Genomic DNA, 20,572 nt, shown 5'->3' with positions numbered 1-20,572 from the left:
GTGCCTGAGGGAACCCCTCCCCCTCCTCCCCCCCGCCCCTTGGATAATATTGGTTAACACTTGTAAATCCAGGGAAATGCAGCTTCCTTCCATTTTTTCCCCCCCCCCCCCCGCCTTTCTCTTCTTTTTCTCTGTGTGGAATATAAGCTCCATGAGAGAAATCTTGTCTATTTTGCTATCCATGGAGCTCCAGTGCCTGGAGCAGCACTCCATGCTCAGCAAGCATCTGTGAAATGTACAGAAAGCCAATAGCAAACCTTTCCTTGATTTAGCTTTAAGTTGATAGAGATTTAAAAGCATTGGGACTTGCTGTTTATTTTTCAAAAGTAACAGCATATTTTAGTTAACATTCATATAGTAATTTTTGTTGTTGCTGTTTGTTTTGTTTTGAGATGGGATCTTACTATGTAGTTCTGGCTGGCTGGTCTTACACTATGTAGGTCAATCTGACCGTGAACTCAAGAGGTCTGCATGCCTCTGCCTCTCAGGTGCTGGGATTAAAGGTGTGGGCCTAGTAAGCCTAGGTCATATAGTAAATTTTGGATGGAACAGTCTTTGCTTATAATTCAGTTCATAGCTTTGTATCCCTGAGTAGCTTTTAAATGGTCTAATTTTTTGGAGAAAACTATGAATCAGTAGCCTGTTCTTTCTGTAAGCAGAAAGTTAAACTGTGTGTGTAATCCTTCTTACCTTAAATTCTAATGCCAATCTTAATTTTAGGCACATAGATTCAATAATAATAATAATTTGGTAAAGAATTGTTTTATGTTTATGTGTGAGTGCCTGCATGTATATATATATGCACCACTTGTGTGCTGGTACCTGTGGAGGCCAGAAGAGGGCATCACATCCCCTTAAACTGGAGTTACAGGTAGTTGTGCTGCCTTATATGGAGCTGCGAACCAAATCTTGGTCCTGTGCAAGAACAAGGGCTCTTAACTGCTGAACCATTTCTCCAGGCCCAATAATTAAAAATATTTTTTATTTTTTTATGTGTATGAATCTTTTGCCTGCGTGTATGTAAGTGCACCCATGCATGCAGTACCTACTGGATGCCAGAAGAGGGCGATGGATCCTCTGGAACTAGAGTTATGGCTAGTTGTCAGCCTCCATGTGGATGCTGGAAACCAAACCTGGGTCCTCTGCAAGAGCAACAAGTGCTCTTAACTGCCGAGCTATCTTTAGTCCCAATAATAATTGTTTTCCAATTGTAATTTTGTTACCTGTCAGCACTGGGATATGCTAATTTGGAGGGAAAAAATCTCTAGGATCGGTCAAAGACTGTAATTTGATTTCTCTAACATGAGAAACACCATTTAAGAAGTTAACTTTTTTTTTTGTCCTTTTTTTTGAGACAGGGTCTCCCTGTAGCCCCAGCTGGCCTGGAACTATGTAGACCAGGAGGGCCTTGAACTCAGAGAGTCACCTGCCTCTGCTGGGTCAAAGGCATACACCACCACACCTGGCAGAAGTTAAAATTTTTAACTGGGATTTTATGTTGGCGTAAATAAAAATCATATCTCTTTCACAGACTTAAGACAACTGCTTTTTTTTTCTTCCTTTTACTGAAGCTAGTTTACTGTTTTGATATAAAAAAACTAGTTTGTTTAATCCAACTATTTGGGGTTTCAACATTTTTTAATTAAATAGTTTAGTGTGGGCGGGGAGCATGTGCACATATGACAGTGTACATGGAGGTCAGAGGCCCACTCATAGGAGTTATTTCCCTCTACCATATGAGCTTTGAAGAGTCCAACTACGGTCATCAAGTTTTGGGGCCAGTGCCTTTACCTGCTATGCTAACTCACCAGCCCCCAAAATTGTTTTAGACAGGATCTTGTTATGTGGCTAGTTATGAACTTGCTGTCTAAGCCAGGCTTCCTTGTAACTTGGGATCCTCCAGCTCTGCCTCCTGAGATTATAGAAGTAAGCCATTAGGCTCAACTAACAAAATGGTTTTTAGATGAATAATAATTTTGTAACTGTTCTGTTTTGGTTTCTGTTACTGAGATAAAACATTGACCCAAACCAGTTTGGGGAGGAAAGGGTTTATTTGGCTTACAGGTTACAGTCCATTATCCAGGAAGGCCAAAGACTTGACCTGGAGTCAAGAACTGAAGCAGAGACCGTGGAGGAATGCTGCTTACATGCTTGCTCAGCTACCTTTCTGATAAAACTCTGGCCACAGTGGGCTTGCCCCTCCTACATTAATTAGCAATTAGGAAAACCCCCTACAGACATGCTCACAGGCCAGTACCCAGTGATCCCTTATACTCTTACATGGGACAAGGACTGACGTGTTTTTTTTTTTTAAACATTTTTATTTATTTTATTTTATGTGTTTGAGGGTTTACTTGCATGTATGTGAGTGCACCACCTGTGTACAGTGTCCTTGGAGGCCAGAAAATGACGTTAGATCACCTGGAACAAGAGTTATGGATGGTTGTTAGTTGCCGTGTGGGTGCTGGGAATCAAACCTGGGTCCTCTGCAAGAGCAGCCAGTGCTCTTAACAGCCGGCTGAGCCCTCTCTCCAGCTCCAGATGTGATTTTTTTTTTTAAAGTTTTCATTATAGTTTAAAATTTTTAATTTTATTTTTAACTAACAGTATATAATTATGGGATGCAGTATGATGTTTTGATACACTCATGTTGTAGAATGATCATCAAATGAGGATAATTAGTATTTACCACCTCAAATAATTACCATTTCTTTGTGGCGAGAGCTTTTAAAATCTACTCTTGGGGTTGGGGGGTGGTGTAGGTGGTGTTTATTTAACTCAGTGGTAGTGTGTTTGTCTAGCACATATGAGGCCCCATGTTCAATTCCAGCAGCACTTGGACGCACAAAAATCACTTAGTTGTAGTCATTGTGTTTTATGGACTGAGTACGACATGCCTCCCATAGGCTGCTGTGTGTGGAAATTTGGTCCCCAGCTAGTGGTGCTATTTGAGAAGGTCATGGACCTTTGAGGAGGTGGAGCCCATCAGGAGAATGAGTTGCTGATGTGGGGTTGAGGTACACCTGCAGAGTTAGACAGCTCAGCCTCACTTCCAGTGACCCGCTCTGCTTTCTGGTCCCCCCAGTAAGAGGACTGCGCGCCTCAGCCTGAAAGCCAGTGAATCCTCTCTCCTTTAAGTTGCTTCTCAGGTACTTGGTTCCAGAGACAAGAAAAGTAACTAAGACCATGCTATACAATGCATCATGAGCACAGACTCCTAATGGGGAACTTTGTACTGTTTGACAAATGTCTCTTTGTTCCAGCCTCTTGGAACCATCAATCTCTCCAGTTCCTTGAATTTGACTTTATTAAATTCCGCATAGGAATGAAGTCATGAAGTATTTGTCTTTTGTGTGTGGCTTACTTATTGTAATGTCATACAGGCTCTTACATGTTGCAAATGACAGCATTTCTAGCCTTTAACCCTGGATTTAAATGGATTTTTAAAATCCATCCATTGATGAGTGCTTGCATTGTTTCCTTATCTTGGCTGTTGTTGATAATGCTGCAGTATATATACCTCAGTGGATAGTCCTGTTCACAAAAGAGGAAAAGTTTGAACTATATAGCAAATACTGCAATTCCGTCACTAAAGCTCATTGCTGCTGAGTGATTTTTCCATGACTTGACATTTCCTTCTGAGTCAGTCTTCCTTTTTCATTAATTCAGTTTTGTTTTGTTTTGGTTGTTTCTTTAATTATGTTTTATTTTATGTCAGGGTTATGTATCCCATAATGGCCTCCGACTCCCTGTGTAGCCAAGGATGACTGAACTTTCTGTTAGTTGTTGTTTTGAGACAGGGTCTCGCTGTGTAGCCCTGTCTGGCCTGGAACTCACAGAGATCCACCCGCTTCTGCTTCTCAAGTACTGCCATTAAAGGCATGTACCACATGCCCAACTGAGCTTTTTTTAATTTATTTATTTTTATTATTTTTAAAATACTTTATTATTTTTATTTTATGTATATGTGTGTATTGCCTGCATGTAGGTAAGTGCACCCATGTCGTGCAGTGCCCACAGAAGACAGAAGAGGCTGTTGGATCCCCTGGAACTGGAGTTACAGACAGTTGTTAGCTGCCATGTGGGTGCTAGTGTTTGAACCTGGTCTTCTGCAAGAACAACCAGTGTTCTTAACCGCTGAGCCATCTCTCCAGCCCCCTTTTATTATTTTTAATTACATGTGTTTGCATACATGCTCAGGTGCAGCAGATGCCAGAGGCATTGGACCTCTCTGGAGCAGGAGTTGCAGGTAGTTGTGAATTGCCCAGTGTAAGTACTGGGAATTCTCTGGAAGAAAAGTACACGTTTGTAACTGCTGAGCCATCTTTCTAGCCCTTATTCTTCTTTTTCATAAGTAAAGACATTTGCATCTCAGTTGCTTTCATAGACTTTTGCAGAATTGGACATTGTAGATCTGCTATGCATCAAATTACAGTGTGCTCTATTAGACAAAAGCCACACTCACACAGATCTCTTTGAGACAGGACCCTTTCTATTTTGAACTGAGAGTTTTAGGACTACTTATTAACACCTTTAATATTCTGATACCTCTTGCTTAGAGAGCTTACAAGTTTTTCTGAGATTGAAAGATTGTTTTACACAGACCTTAAGATCTCAGTGTTTAGTGGAAGAACATACATTTGATCTTTGCCCTTAGGCTGTCCTCATTTTGATGACCTGAAGGTAGGGTGAGGGGTGAGAGGTAGCTTTATTTTCCTTTCTTTTTTGTCTTTCTGAGACAGAATCTCCCTGTAGACCCAGTTGACCTGGAACTCACTATGTAGACCAGGCTGGCCTTGAACTCACACAGATCCGTCTGCCTCTGCCTCCTGAGAGGTAGCTTTATTTTCAAACCAGGTGAGATTTGGCTTGGAAGTAAACGTCTTTTCTACTTTTTGAAAACCAGGCTTCACTGAAAATGATTTTGTATTTGACATTTCTTTCCATCTGGCAGTTGAAAGAAACTATTTGATACTTTGAACCTCCTGCCTAGTCATTACAATCTTTGTAGCTGCAGCTACTGTTTCTTTGAGAACATTTTCTATTTTCTGTATTGCCTTCAGTGACAGTATTGCCAGACTTTCTTCACTCATCCTGTCCGGTCTACAAAAACTATTTCTCCTGTCTTCTAGCCTTTGGGACTCCCATCTGCCTACCATTTCATGCAGAAAAGAAATGACTTCATTTTTCTCAGGTAGCCATCAGGTTTTCTGCAGTGTTGGTGGCATCTAGCATGTAGGAATGTTTCCTCTAACCACAGGAATGAGCACAAGAATGGCAGCAGGGAAGAACCTGCTCAGGCTCCAGCTTTGCTCTAAATGACTTGCTCATTAAGGAATGTCATTGTACAAAGAGTTAGGCCACCTCTTGACCACCAGGTTTGACTCAGCTCTGGCTGGTCAGCACCCTCTTCTGTGTGTGTTTTACTAAAACTGCACATACTACATTTAAAAGTAGCTCAGTAGGGGCTGGAGAGATGGCTTAGCAGTTAAGAGCATTGACTGCTCTTTCAGAAGACCTGGGTTCAATTCCCAGGACCCACATGGTAGCTACGAACCGTCCTTAACTCCAGTTCCAGGGGAATCTGAAGCCTTCTTCTGACCTCTGCGGCATTGCAAGCTACGGGTGCACTCACAGACATGCAGGCAATACACTCATACACATAAAATAAAAATAATAAATAAAATATTTTTTAAAAAGTAGCTCAGGTGATCAGCCCTAAATGGGGCATCTGTACTCCAAGGCTCAGAGAACATCTCAGAAAAGGGGGCGCGGGGAAGAATACTAGCAGACGATTAGGAGAGGTGCTGTGAAATTCTGACTACAGAATGTAACATGATCTTTGCACCCATGAACTTACTGCAGCCATGGTTACCTACACATGATCAAGTCAGTATTCCAACAGGCAGCCCTAATTGGACTTGGTGGTTATGTGAAAAGAAGGGGTCTTAAAGCTGGGCCTGGTGGCACAGGTCTTTTGTCCTAGCAGAGGCAGGAGGATTTCTTGACTTCGTGGCCAGTCTGGTCTACAGAGCAAGTTCCAGGCCTGCCAGTGCTACATAGTGCTACCTTGTCTCAAAAAAAACAAAACAAAGCAAAAAAAGAAAAGAAAAAGGAGAGCACATGAAGGGGGAGGGGAGTATGTTGGGGGTGTCTTGGGGAGTTGGAAGGAGGAATTGGGAGCATATATGATCAACATGCATTATTTACATATGTGAAATTGTCAAAAAATAAAAGATACTGTTTTTTAAAATTTTATGTATTGCCTGCATGTAGGTAACTGCACCCATGTTGTATAATGCCCGTGGAGGTCAGAAGACGCCGTCGGATCCCCTGGGACTGGAGTTATGGACTGTTGTTAGCTGCCACGTGGGGGCTGGGATTTGAACCTGGGTCTTCTGCAAGAACAACCAGTGTTCTTAACCACTGAGCCATCTCTCCAGCCCCAAGATACTCTGTTTTAAAAGTAGCTCAAGTTAGACTGTTCTTAGTTTGGAGTACTTTAGTGGTTTCTTTCCTGTGCCTTATTTGACCAGGATTGTAATGTGAATGAAAAATGATGGCAAAATCATTACTTGGAGACAACCCTAACCAACCACAGTATGGCAGTAGAGCTGATTTTATTCCTCTTCTGAATAAACTGGTAGGCAGGCCTGGTGGCACAGGAAGGCTGAGGCAGGAAGATTATATTTTCATGACCAGCCTGGTCTACAATGAGTTCAAGACCAGCCTGAGTAATTTAGTGAGACCCTATCCCCAAACAGACCAAAAAAGGGAATGGGGCTGGGTCTACATGGTAGAGCTCCTGCCAGGCATGCATGAGGCTCTGGGTTCGATCCACAATACTGAATAAGAAGAAGGGGGTGGGGGAGACGCTTGCTGTTGACCATGCCTATCTCATGGGGCCATAACAGTTTAAAATGTGGTCTGAGTAGATATGTTTGCTGTATGTTAAATATGTATACGTTATTAAGACTAGAGTGGGTGTGCATTAATAACATTTGATGTCTGAACCTCATGTAATCTGTGCAAATAGAAATGGATGTTATGTTGTCTACTTCAGAGAGTCAAATGTCTAAGGAACTATCTGAACATCTGTTCTTGCCAGATGTTCCCCCAGGTATTATTTATGGAGTTTGTTCAATAATCATATCACTAGAGGTTTTGAAGTTGAACTTTGCTCTTCATATTTTTTAGGAGACCCTTGCACAGTATCATCTCAGTTGGAGTTAGAAGAAGCCTTCCGGCTTTATGAGCTAAACAAAGATTCTGAACTCTTGATTCATGGTAAGAGAGCAATCACTTTACTCCTGCAGAGCTGTAATTTAAAAAGATTATTATTGGCCATTTAAAAACTAATGCTGGTGTCATTTTATTGTGTGCCGTCATCCCCGTGCAGCTGTCCTTCAGTTGTGTTTTCAGATGCTGGAGAAGATAAAGGGATTCTGCTTTTTCCACTCTAGGAGAAATGTATTATCTGTGTAGTCTTCTAGGATAGTAAGATGTGATCTCTGTTGCCTCACAAGTTAGACATTCCAGTCAGCTTCTAGAAGTCATTCTGGGTAGTGGGGTGAGAAATAATCAGCCATTCAGACGGTGGCACTTCCTGTTATCCTAAAACTTGGAGGCAGAGGCAAGAGGATCTTGTGTTCCAGGCCAGCCTGAGCTACATAGTGAGACCATGTCTGAAAAAAACAAGAGCTGGGGACTTAGCTTAGTTGTAGAGTATGCCTAACACAATGTTGGCTTAAGCAAACACACACACACATACACACACGAGAACAGTCTTACATTTCATTGCTCCTAATACCACATCTTAGATCTATTTTCAAAAGTTTACATTTAGTCACCTGTAGCCCCAGCACTTGGGAGGTACAGGCAGGTGGATCTCTGTGAGAACTACATAGTGAGTTCCAGGCCAACTGAGGCTATAGGGGAGACTCTGTCTCAAAAACAAGAGGGTTTTTATTTGGTGTGTTTATAAATTTATAGCCCTAATATAAACTTATATTTGGGGGGTTCTTTTGGTGTTGTTGCTGGTGCTAATTCCTTCCTGAATTTAGTGCATATCTTTTTAAAAACTCTTTTGTTCTATATTTAACATTTGTATACATTGTTGTAGTTGAATAATTCACTATAGCAGGGATTTTTTTAAATAATAGATAATTTCTTTAAGGACAAAAACATTAGTGATTAATAACAAGGGATTAGAATTAGTCATTTGAACTTCTACTGGGTTGCTTATAAATAGATTTGTTTTCACAAAAACTGTCTTTATGTAGCCTTAGTAAAGTGGGTACCTTCAACAAATGATATTGGCCATATGCTAAAGATCTGATCTCAAGTGCCTCAAGTCACTTTGAAATTTGGGTTAGTTTTAATTGTATATGATTTGTATATTTTAAATACGCTGCTGCCGGGCATGGTGGCGCACACCTTTAGTCCCAGCACTTGGGAGGCAGAGGCAGGCGGATCTCTGTGAGTTCAAGGCCAGCTGGGGCTACAGGGAGACCCTGTCTCAAAAAGACCAAAAAAAAAAAATGCTGTTACCTAATTTTAATTTGTTTTCTTTCAGTATTTCCTTGTGTGCCAGAACGTCCTGGAATGCCTTGTCCAGGAGAAGATAGTGAGTTTTATAGTACTCTATACACTTGAAGAGTTATTTACTATTGAAAAGAAGTCAGAAATAAAACTTTGTTTGATTTGTTTTCTATTTCTTTAGTCTAATTTGAAATATATTAGTAACTGCCTAAGCTCCATTTTTGCTTGATGAAATTCGGCTAGTTACAACTGACGTAATTGTACATATAAAAGGAAAATTAAGTCATGTGGTTTCATGCTTTTACATTTTAGATTATTTTCAAATCTGTTGAAAATTTGAAACATTGGGAACAAATATATCTGTTTATCCTTTGTCCAGATATAGCATTTTTTCTGTTTACCCTTGTAGCTGTTTGTGTATGCACATATGCAGGTACATATATACCTAATAGACCCTTTGTTTTGTTGCTTTATGTATGTACATATATGTGCTATATCATTTGAGAATAATTTACATGACACTTCACTTACAAGTACTTCAGCAGACATGTTGTTAGGAGTCATTATGAAAATGCATTTTCATTTATGATTTTTCTGACTTTAAAAAGACTTTAAAAATAAATCCATGACTTTAAAAAGAATAGTAGTGGATGTTCTGTTTTGAATTGAGATTTTCAACTCTAAACTTCTAATTCTATGACTTCATGCCTCTTGGTGAGCAGGGACAAATGAGGAGCTCTAATCTGAAATGGACGTAATGTGCTGCCCAGGAAGATGGGGACATACAAGGAATAAGTAGAGCGTCAGGCAGTGGTGAAACTAGGTAGTAGTGAAAGTTCAGGCTTCGTTCAGCTGGGCTTCCAGTGACAGAGGACTTAAAGCCAGTGCAGGCCGTCTTTACAGAGCTTCTGGAGAAAGTAGGTGTCTCCTTGTCCAGAGCCAGACTTTTGAAAGACTTGGCATTATGGCTCTTGCTTTGAGGATCCTATGTCCACCTGAATCTACTGTAGTCCGTGGTATGTTTCTCTGTAAAATAAAATGTCTGGACTTTCCATTGCGCTTCACTTCCTTTTTTACATTTATTGGCGGAGTTTTTGAAGCCATCTCTTCCCCAGTAAAATAAATATTACTAAACTCTAGAGGAAAATCGGTAACTATTTGTGGTCTCTTGGTCCTTTTTAATTCTCAGACAATAGTAAAATGTTTAATTTTAAGGTACATCGAGGTCATTCTAAAAATGTCTGGAATGGGATGCTCCTTTAGATTAAAATGCTTTGGCTGTTGCTAGTAATGTATAATTAAAATAATCTGTTTAATGTTATGCATTGTGCTAATCTCAAGATTTCTCCTAGCATGTTTTAGGCCCTGGTTTTAATTCCCAGCTCTGCAAGGGTTTTAATTTAGGCCCTGGTTTTAATTCCCAGCTCTGCAAAGATTTCTGAGAGTGTTGTAGCTGGTATTTGCTACATTAATTTGAAATAGTAAATTTGTTTTAAAATAAGATTTTAGAAACATTCCCTAGCATTAACAAGGAATATTACCAGTAATGACTAGTAGGCAACAAATATAATAGTGATAGATTGCCAAAATAAGAAGTGGACTAGATTTGATCTTTTGTAACCTCTTCCTCTGTGTTTAAAACTAGCATTCATATAAAAACCTTTGGAGTGGGTTGGAGCTATAGCCAAGAGGTAGAATGTTTGCCTAGCATGGAGAGGTCTTGGGTTAAACCCTAGAACCGTGCCAAAAACAAAAAAAGGAGAAAAGTTTGTTGAAAATGAGGCTACAAAATATAATTCATAGATTAATTATATGAAGTAAACTATACTTTGCAATGAAGAGATCATGATCATCACTTGTAAAGGAGATTGTCGGTAGCAGGAGCTGATGTTCTGGCATTTGTGTGCCTCTTGATGCAGTGCCATAAGAAATACAACACCATATCTATATTATTTTTGTCTAAAGTATTTAGTACTGACTGTTCATGAAGTTGCCCCAGAATGTGGAGCTAAGACCACTGCTTAACACTTGAAGAATAGGGACGGCAGACTGTTTTTGAATATGTTAAGAGATGGAGACCAACCAACCAGACAGACAATCCAAATGTAATGCCTGGTGGTGATTTGTTCTGGTTGGAAAATGATAGCTTTGAAAGAAGGCACTTTAGGAGCTTTTGGTTAAGGAAATTTGTATATGAGCTTCACATTGAATGACACTGAAGTTGGTTTTCTAAGGCATGGTAATAACACTGTGGTTCTATGAAATTATAATATCCTTAGTCTGCGGTCAAATAAGCTTCCTGATGTCTGCATCGTCCAGATGGTTCTGAAAAAAGGAAGCCTTTATAGAGAAGACCGCAAATATGACAGAGCAGTGGTCATTGATAAGCTAGCTGAAGGATGCAGGTGTTTACTCCCCAAACTTTCTTTGAGCATCAATTTTTCTCAAATAAAACATCTGGGGAGGAGCTAGAGAGATGGCTTAGCAGTTAGGACCACTGGCTGCTCTTCAAAGGACTTGGATTTAGTTCCTAGCACCCACATAGCAGCTAACAACCATCAGGGGATCCAGTGCCCTTTTCTGACCTCCACAGCCATTGAACTCATGGATGTACATACATACATGGAATCAAAACATTCATACGCATAATAAAAATACATTTTTTTAAAAACTAGGGGGAAATTTTTTAAAAAGAAAAGTGATAGTAATTATTCTAACAGTCATGCTCCCTGGACTTGATTTCACCTTGTCCTTAAGAGAACCTGCATAGCCTTTTCAGGTTCCAGTTTGCATCACTGTTTCTTTTTTCTGCAATAAATATCATATAAAAGTCAGATTTAGTTATTAAGTGACTGTTATTCACACTTGCTTTTTTTTCCTTTTTAAACTTCATCTTCAGAATCCATCTACCGCAGAGGTGCGCGCCGATGGAGAAAGCTTTATTGTGCAAATGGTCACACTTTTCAAGCCAAACGTTTCAACAGGGTAAACTTATTTTGATGAATGCTGATAATTTATGACATCTCTTTCTGTGTTTCCATTTTATGAGAGAAAAGTAGCTTTGTCATTGCATCTTCTGATTTCCTTTTAAAGGAGTAGGCAGCGTGGCCTTACATGGCCAGTTAGTGTCACTATGCCTCTGTTTATATAGTGTCTTCTTTCACCCCAGCCTTCCACACTCTGCCTCACTGAGCTACACTCAGAGCCCCCATCACTATAAAGATGTTCCAGATTAAAAAAAAAAAAAGGCTCAGCTCAGATGATGAATTACTTGGTTATCCCAGCTAAGGAAATTATACATTTAAGAAAACTGTACATTTAAATCTAATTCTGAGCAGCTAGAAAATGAGCAGGGTTGGTTTTGAAAGCCCTGCAATGTTGTAATTTAATTTTCACTGTTTAGAAAAGAGTTTCCCAAATGCTTTCCTGTATCAACTCACTTGTCCTTACAACAACCCTGTGAGATAGGTACTGTATATGTCCATTTTATGGATGAGGAGAATGAAGGACAGGGCAATTCAGTGACTTGTCTAAGATTTTCAGCCAGTAAGTAGTAAAGCAAGAGTTACGTGCGGGGGGGTGGGGGGGGGACACATTCTTATTGTGTAGCTGAGGTTGGCCTAGACTTGTGGTAGTCCTTTTGCCTCAGATTCCCAAGTGCTGGGATTACAGGTATGAGCTACCATACCTGGGTTAAGTTCTCTTGATAACATACATTTATGGATTTCGGTTCCATACTACAACTAATGTCAAGTCCTTAACGCATTAATGCCAGTAGAAATGACCCCCTGAGATCCCTAAATGCTTATTCCCATTAGCACTGACAAAGGCTTTTTGAAACATGAAGTTAGTTGCTTTACCTATTAAGTCCTTTAAGAAAGTGGAGCTTTGGTGTGACCTCTGCATAGTCTGGATAGGTTTTCAAGCTTTATTCACTTTTTTGTTTTATTGCTTGTGAAATTTTTGTGAAAATGGAAATTTCTTGAGCTTAATATCAGAAAAAACATGGTTGTAAATTTCATTCTCTTTCTGTTTATTTTTCACTGGCCTTCATAACCTTTGAAAAATTATGTATGAGGAAATTCCTTTTTGATTTTTGTCATGGGCCAACAACTGTTAAAATAAAGGAGATTCAGTTGGAGAAAGAAGTCACTTATTTTTTAAATACTTAATGGGTTTTTTGTTTGTTTTGAGACAGGGCCTCACTGTATAGCCCTGGCTGGCCTCTTCCCTTTGGGTGTCACCACACTGGGCATTTTTTAATCTTTATGAACAAACTGTTATAAGTAGCTATGACCCGTGTTTGATGATAAAGTACTCTTGAATTTGCCCTTCACAGCGTGCTCACTGTGCTATCTGCACAGACAGAATATGGGGACTTGGACGCCAAGGGTATAAGTGCATCAATTGCAAACTCTTGGTCCATAAGAAGTGCCACAAGCTTGTCACCATTGAGTGTGGACGGCATTCTTTGCCACCGGTAAGACATGGGATTTTTGTTTGTACACACATATATGTAGCATGCCTCAATATTTCTGAAACAGGGTTAAAACAGAAGCTGCTATAGAACTTCATCGCAGAAAATTGTTACAGAAAGTGTGTAAGAATTCCTTGCATTCCACTTAAGATATTATAAACTTTGAAAGTTTTGAAATAACTCTGATAACATTTGCTTATAGGATATAGTTACTTCTTTGTTTGATCTTCCTAGTATAAAATTCTCTGGTCTAAAATTACAAAGATGTAGAAAGAACATTTAAGAGGTTTCCCCCCCTCTTTTCTTGAGCTAAACTCATTAATGTATAGTTCCCGTTAGTTTAGTGTCTATCCTACGTAGAGGTCAGGTAAAAAGTCTGAAGTGTTATGTTTGCTATTTAAAGTTTGAGGTTACTGTAAGACAAGCATTTTAAATTTTAATGTTTTTACTTTTTAATTAAAACATTTTATAGAAAAAAAATAGGGGATACACAAATGAATAAGGAAAATTTTGGGTCGGGCGTGGTGGCGCACACCTTTAATCTCAGCACTCCCAGAGGCAGAGGCAGGCGGATCTCTGTGAATTCAAGGCCAGCCTGGTCTACATAATGAGTTCTAGGACAGCTGGGGCTACAGGGAGACCCTGTCTCAAAAAGACCAAAAAAAAAGTGGATTAAAAAAAAAATTCCTCAAAAATGTGATTTTATATATGGAAAAATAGAAGCATATGAGAGTGGGTGAAACAATGTAGTAAACCCCCGCATACCAGCCACCTGGCTCCAGTCCAGCAGCCATGACCAGTCTTGCTTTCATCTGTAATCCCATCCACTTAACCTCCCTTACCTGGAGTTATTTTGAAACATATTTTAGTAGATGTCTCTAAAAGACTTTTAAGAATATAGCTAAAACAGAACTTAGAAAACAATTCACATGTTCAATCACAAAGAACCAATTAAATAAGCTTTTGTTTTGTTTTAGTTTTTGTTTTTTTGTTTTGTTTTGTTTTGGGTTTTTTTTTTTTTTTTGGTTTTTTTGAAACAGGGTCTCCCTGTAGTCCCAGCTGTCCTGAAACTCGCTGTGTAGACCAGGCTGGTCTTGAACTCACAGAGATCCACCTGCCTCTGCCTCTAGAGGGGATTAAAGGTGTGCACCACCATGCCCGTCTAAATAAGCTTTTTATATAAACTGTCAATCTAGGCAGTGTTCAAAATTTCAGTTGTGCGATGAGAGTTAAAATTTTCATTATGAAACAGGATCCAAATTGCATTTGATTCATGTCTCTTTGATATTTTAATACCCTGCTTCTCCTTCTCCCACTTTTTCCCTTTTAGAATTTGTAGAAGAAGCAATGATTCTTAGTCATTTAAGGTGTTGAATAATTTTGCTCATTACATTGAATGTATCTTTTTCTTTTATGTGCTTTTAGTAAAAGTTAGGCCATGGACATGCATCCTTTCCTAGTTATTTTTCTCACTGAAAAATATAATTTGATCATTTTTTCAAAGATTTTTATGTGTATTTGTGTGGTTATGTGCCATGTTCAGGATGGGTCTCCGTGGAGGCCAAAAAAGAGGATGTTAGATCCCTTGGAGCTGGAGTTATAGGTAGTTGTGGACCCTGTAATGTGTATGCTGGGAACTCGAGTCCTCTGGAAGAGCAATAAGCTCTGATAACTGCTGAGCCACCCCTCTGGCCCCCTTGGTCATCTATTTTTTTTGGACATCTTTTTAAAAGATTTTATTTATTTATTTATTTATTTATTTATTTATTTAATTTGTGTGTGTGTGTGTGTACTGCGCCACCACGCCCGACCCAAAATTTTCCTTATTCATTTGTATATCCCCTATTTTTTTTCTATAAAATGTTTTAATTAAAAAGTAAAAACATTAAAATTTAAAATACTTGTCTTACAGTAACCTCAAACTTTAAATAGCAAACATAACACTTCAGACACTAAACTAACGGGAACTAGCATGGAGACATGACTCAGTGGTTAAGAACACTAGCTGCACTTGCAGAGAACCTGGGTTCACTTCCCAGCACCCACATAGTGGCTAACAACGGTCCTAACTCCAGTTCCAGGGAATCCAGACCTTCTCCTGACTTCCATGAGCATTGCAAAACACAGGTGCACTTACACACATACACATTAAAAAAAATATATTTTTTTTTTAATTTCAAAAACAAAAAACAAAAAACTAACCAGCATAAACAGAAACCTGGATAAATTATGCTTATAATTTTTTTTTTGGTCTTTTTGAGACAGGGTCTCCCTGTAGCCCCAGCTGGCCTGGAATTCACAATGTAGACCAGGCTGGCCTTGAACTCACAGAGATCCACCTGACTCTGCTTACTGGGATTAAAGGCATGTACCATCATGCCCAGCTTGCTTATAATTCTTAGTCTTCCATTTTACTTAAAATTGTGGGTCCCCCCACCTTTAACTACAAACCCATTCTAAAACTTTAACAATCTAGCTAAATAATCCTCATACCAGCAAGTCACCAGCTATAACTTATTTTCACAAATTTCCAAAGAAGGTCTATGATGGACAATCTATGTGGTCAACTTGACACATCTGGGAGGAGGAAACCTCAGCTGAAGAATTGCCTCCATCAGATTGGCTTGTGGGTGTGTTACAGGGCACTTTCTGGATTGCTAACTGATGTAGGAGGGCCTATCCCACTGTGGGTGGTGCCATCCCTAGGCAGGTGGGTCTGGGCTGTACCTTAGCAAGCCAGGGGAAGAAAGCCAGTAAGCAGCATTCCCCCATAGTTTCTGCTTCAGCTCCTACATAGGTTCTTCCCTACCTTCCCTCAGTGGTGGATTGTGACCCAGAATTGCAACTGAAATAAACCCTTTCCTCCCCAAGCTGCTTTTGGTCAAGGCATTTATCACAGCAGCAAAGAACAAAGTCCTATGAATAGGGATGGTATAATCATTCCACTGGATAATTTAGAACGATACACCCTGGTTTTCTTTTAACTTAATAACTCTACTCCTAGATCCTTCAGGAAATAAGATTTATTTACTGGAAGTTCATTACAATTTTCTTTACAGAACTTAGAAAACAATTCAAATGTTCGATCACAAGGAACCAATTAAATAAGTTACAGTGAAGACATACAGCAAGCTTTTATGCTAAAAACAATGAGGCTATTGACAGATATAAAAAGATAACCAAATCAGGGCCAATGGGATGGCTCAGCAGGTAAAGGCAATTGCTTTGGAAGCCCAAGGACCAGAGTTCAATCCCCAGATCTCACACTGGAAGGAAAGAACCAACTTCCACAGTTCTCAGTAACTACATGGTAGCCAACACCCATCCATAACTCTAGTACTGGGGGATCTAACACCCTCTTCTGGCCTCATGGGCATCACACACACACACAAATACACTTCTATACATGCAGGCAAAACACAAATTTTTTTCAAATGTAATTCATCTCACTTATAATCTCACATTTAAATTTCAGTGTGCTATGTCTCATTGAAATACTGTTATTTCTGCATTTATAGAGGTATTGGGACTTAGACTCTTCTAAGGTACTGTGTCTTTGTAAATATTTGTAGGAGCCAGTGATACCCATGGACCAGTCATCCATACATTCAGACCACGCACAGACAGGTAAGAGTGAGGAGCAGCTGGAGATGACTTGGGGAACTGTTTTATCAAATGAAGTTTCTCATGTTGAACTTCATTTCTTTATTTTTTTAAATTGGCATTATTATTATTATTATTATTATTATGGCATTTTCAACAAAATTTCTGTTGCTGCTTCTCCCCTTTTTCTCTTCCATCTCCCTTGCTAACCTCTTTCCACCTCCTGTAGCCTTATTTCCACTATCATGTGGGAGACTCTCTACCTATGTTTAAAAGCAATAAAGTATCTAAGCATATTTTGTGGTGGTGAGATTAGTTATAATATTTCAATATACATATTTAGCATAAAAAGACAACTATGTAAACTAACAAACGACTTATATTTCAGATAAATACTTTTGAGAATCATTGAAATTAGCAAGCTTAGTTTCTTTTTCCACAATGAAAAAACATAAAGCTGATTTTGGAGCCATGTTGATTGTGTTCAAGTGGCTTGATTTTATTCAAAAGCTTATCAGAAGATGAAAAATACAGAGATACAGAATATAGCAATGTCTAAAATGTGATACATGTTAAAATATTAAATAGGAACAAAATCTTAAGCATGCTTTTGGAAATTTGGAAGCTAAGAGAATTTTTCTAAAGGACAGAATGTTGTCTGTTGGTCATAGAAGAAACTTGAAAAGTCTAAAAGCTATGGGCTTTGGCACGCACACATGCACGCACACGCTCCAGTAGCTTTAAGGAATAGAGGCCCTACCTTGTCAGTTCGTTCCTTGATCTCTGTGGTAGTCAGACATTTTTGAATATGAAGAAAATGAGATGTGAAGGGCAGAGGCCCTCAATCTCTAGGCTCCAGTCATGTGAAAAACTCCGATGTCCAGTATCAGTCTTATAGAAAGATTTGTTTCATTTGTAAAGAAGAGGAAAAGAGTAGAAATATTTGCTAAAAGCAGCACTTGGCTGCAAAGATTAGGATTTTTATTCTTAAATTTATTCATAATATCAAATGTGTTTGTTAGGAAAAATACTCAGTCTTAAAATTATTCATATGTAAGAACTAAGAAGAAATCATCAAAAGAAAAATTTCATGTCAAATTCAACATTGATAGTTTTTCTTTTTTTTTTATATTTGGCACTGAATTTTTAGTAATTCCATATAATCCTTCAAGTCATGAGAGTTTGGACCAAGTTGGTGAAGAAAAGGAGGTAAGATAATTTGTCTTGCTATACATTTTGTCATTGGCTTTCTGCTAAGGCATAATCTTTTAGAAATGTAACATATGGACCTGCTTAGGTAGTAAATTGTCAGAGGAAAATAGAAGAAAAATTTTTAATGATTCTAGAGTTTTATTCTGATTTAACTTAATAATTGTTATTTAAATAGGAAATAATTTGGGAAAACTTATTTTCACTTTAAGATAGCATAAACAAAAATTATAATATATGTAAAAATAGCATTTAGAATATTTGATAATATTGCTTGAAATATATTGTAAACTTCCATTTTGTGGGATACATTGTTTATTTAAATTTATAAATGATTGAATATCCTAATTGCCCTTTATAAAAATGTGTGTGTGTATGTGTATGGGGTGTGGTGTGTAAGGATGAGGGAGTATACATGCCATGGTGTACTTATGGAGGTCAGAGGACAACTTTGTGGAATTGGTTCTCTCCTTCTACCTTTACATGGATTCTGAGGATCCAACTCAGGTTGATGGGCTTGTATATGTATATATGTATGCCTATGCCTGTGTCTGTGTAAGTGTATGCCACATGTGTGCAGGAGCCCACAGAGACCAGAGGAGAGTATCAGATCCTCTGAAGCTGGAGTAACAGGTGGTTGTGAGCCACCTGATATGGGTGCTAGGAACTAAACTTAGATTTTCTAAAGCAAGAGCAACAGCTTTCTTTTTTTTTAATTTAAATTTTTTTTTGACTTTTATTTATTTTATGTGTATTGCCTGCATGTAGGTAAGTGCACCCATGTTGTGCAATGCCCGTGGAGGTCAGAAGAAGCTGTTGGATCCCCTGGGACTGGAGTTACGGACAGTTGTTAGCTGCCGTGTGGGTGCTGGGATTCAAACCTGGATCTTCTGCAAGAACAGTCAGTGTTCTTAACTGCTGAGCCATCTCTCCAGCCCTGCAACAAGCTTCTTAACTGCTTACTGAACCATCTCTCAAGCCCCAAGTTTTTTCTTTGTAAAAACAGAAATTCAAAAAATATTTAATTAAAATGATAGCCAGTTTTAGAAAAATTTCTAGTGGAACAGAAACTCTCTGTTTCTCCCTGTTTGGCATCTTGAAGGCAAACTTTTCTAGTCATTTCTAGTTATGTGAATAATGTTATCTTTCAGATTTTTAGCCCTGAAAGATTCCCTTCCTTTTTTCTTTTCTCTTTCTAGTGTTTGATAGATTATTGTTTTGTAATTCTCTTTGTTATAATAATATGCAGAATATTGTGGCAAAGCCACAATGTTTTTAGTCTCATAGTCTCTTGTTCTATTTTAGTCAGGATTTCTTTTTCCTTTTAGATTTTTGAGACAAGGTCTCATGTAGCCCATTCCCTGTGTAGCTGAGGATGACCTTAATCTCCTGGTCCTTCAGACTACCCCCCCCCGACCCCCATGCTTCTCTACCCAGCTTTGTCCTTGTCTCCACTCCATTTTATCTCCACTATTCTTTCTCTGTTTTTTCTTTTACCTGCATGTTTACTTTTGCATTGCCAAGATTGTTGCCTTTTATAATTCATCCTGTCACTGTAGCCAAATCTTCCCTTGTTTTGTTCACAGGTTAAAGGAGTCAGACAAAGGAAGAAATTCTTAATAAAGAATGAATCCTCTTTGTTCAGCTCTGTATAAAGCTAATGTCTTTTTTCATCTGGTCTTTGATTCTAGCATCATCTTCATTATTGGTTTGATTGTTTACCAAAGACTCGTCTGCCTTTAAGTTTTTAATATCCTTTAAATTGTAGAAATGCACAAACAAGTGCACAGATGATGAGGTTTAGCTAGATGAATTTCCACAGTGAGCACTGTAATGACAACTCAGAAGCAGGATCCACCCAGATTCCAGAGGCCATCTTGTGCCTTCAGTTACCAGTACTCCCTTCCCGTCCCTTAAAAATAACCATTGTCTTCTCACCACAGATTAGCTTGTGTTTTTCTGCTCTTGTTCCAACTGTAGAAATAGAATCATATAGTGTGTATTTCTCTGACTTCTTTCACTGCATAGAATCTGCCTGTGTTATAGAGCACTATTTCATTTATTTTCACTGTTTCAGTTTAGCTGTCCTGTTAATTCTGTTCCTCCTTTGGTGGGAATTACTATTATATATATATTATATGAACAATCATGTGGTTTGGTGGTGAAAGCCTGTATGTCATCCCAGCTACCCAGGAAGCTGAACAGGAGGGATACCTACCTAGGCAACTTAGTGAAGACCTGTCTCAAAATAAAAAGTGAACAAAAATGGGTTGGAGAAATGTTGAATGATAGAATACTTACCTGGCATACATGAGGCCCTGGGTTCAGTCCCCAGTACTGCATGAATCAGTCAATCATTTTGGTACACATATATAGGTTTCTGTTAGGTATATAATTAGAATTGTTGAGTCACATGTATGTTCAATTTTCAAAGACAGTGGCTAGTTTTCTGCTTGTGTCAGTTCACATTTCCATCAGTGGTGTATAAGCTCTGGTTGCCTCTGTTCTTGTCCACACTCGTGTAGTCAGTCTCCTTTAAGCCAATCTGTTGAGTGTATAGTGTCAGCATAAGATACTTTTTTATTTTTCAACTTGTCATTCTATTGTTAGTTTGTCTATTAAATCTTGCAACCTTAATTAAGATTTAATTTAAGCTGTTAATACTTTTATCATTTTCCAGAAAATGTAGTGAGCATAGTACTTTTTTTTTTTTTTTTTTTTTTTTTTTTGAGACAGGGTCTC

At 38.6% G+C, this 20,572-nt stretch overlaps 1 protein-coding gene across 1 annotated transcript in view; it reads left to right on the top strand.

Annotated features, from left to right (window-relative positions):
* Prkci (protein kinase C iota) overlaps positions 1-20,572 on the top strand; it is a 69,407-nt gene that overhangs the window by 21,541 nt on the left and 27,294 nt on the right. Inside the window, exons 3-8 of the mRNA XM_008830114.3 lie at positions 7,198-7,287; positions 8,576-8,626; positions 11,441-11,526; positions 12,881-13,021; positions 16,591-16,645; positions 17,772-17,830. Coding sequence (XP_008828336.1) covers positions 7,198-7,287; positions 8,576-8,626; positions 11,441-11,526; positions 12,881-13,021; positions 16,591-16,645; positions 17,772-17,830 — 482 coding nt within the window. The remainder of the gene's footprint in view (positions 1-7,197; positions 7,288-8,575; positions 8,627-11,440; positions 11,527-12,880; positions 13,022-16,590; positions 16,646-17,771; positions 17,831-20,572) is intronic.

This window comes from Nannospalax galili, unplaced genomic scaffold (genome assembly GCF_000622305.1).
Source record: "Nannospalax galili isolate Female #2095 unplaced genomic scaffold, S.galili_v1.0 scaffold33, whole genome shotgun sequence".
Taxonomy (NCBI): Eukaryota; Metazoa; Chordata; class Mammalia; order Rodentia; family Spalacidae; genus Nannospalax; species Nannospalax galili.
The sequence above is the reverse complement of the archived record's forward strand: the minus strand, read 5'-3'. Positions and strand labels throughout refer to the sequence as shown.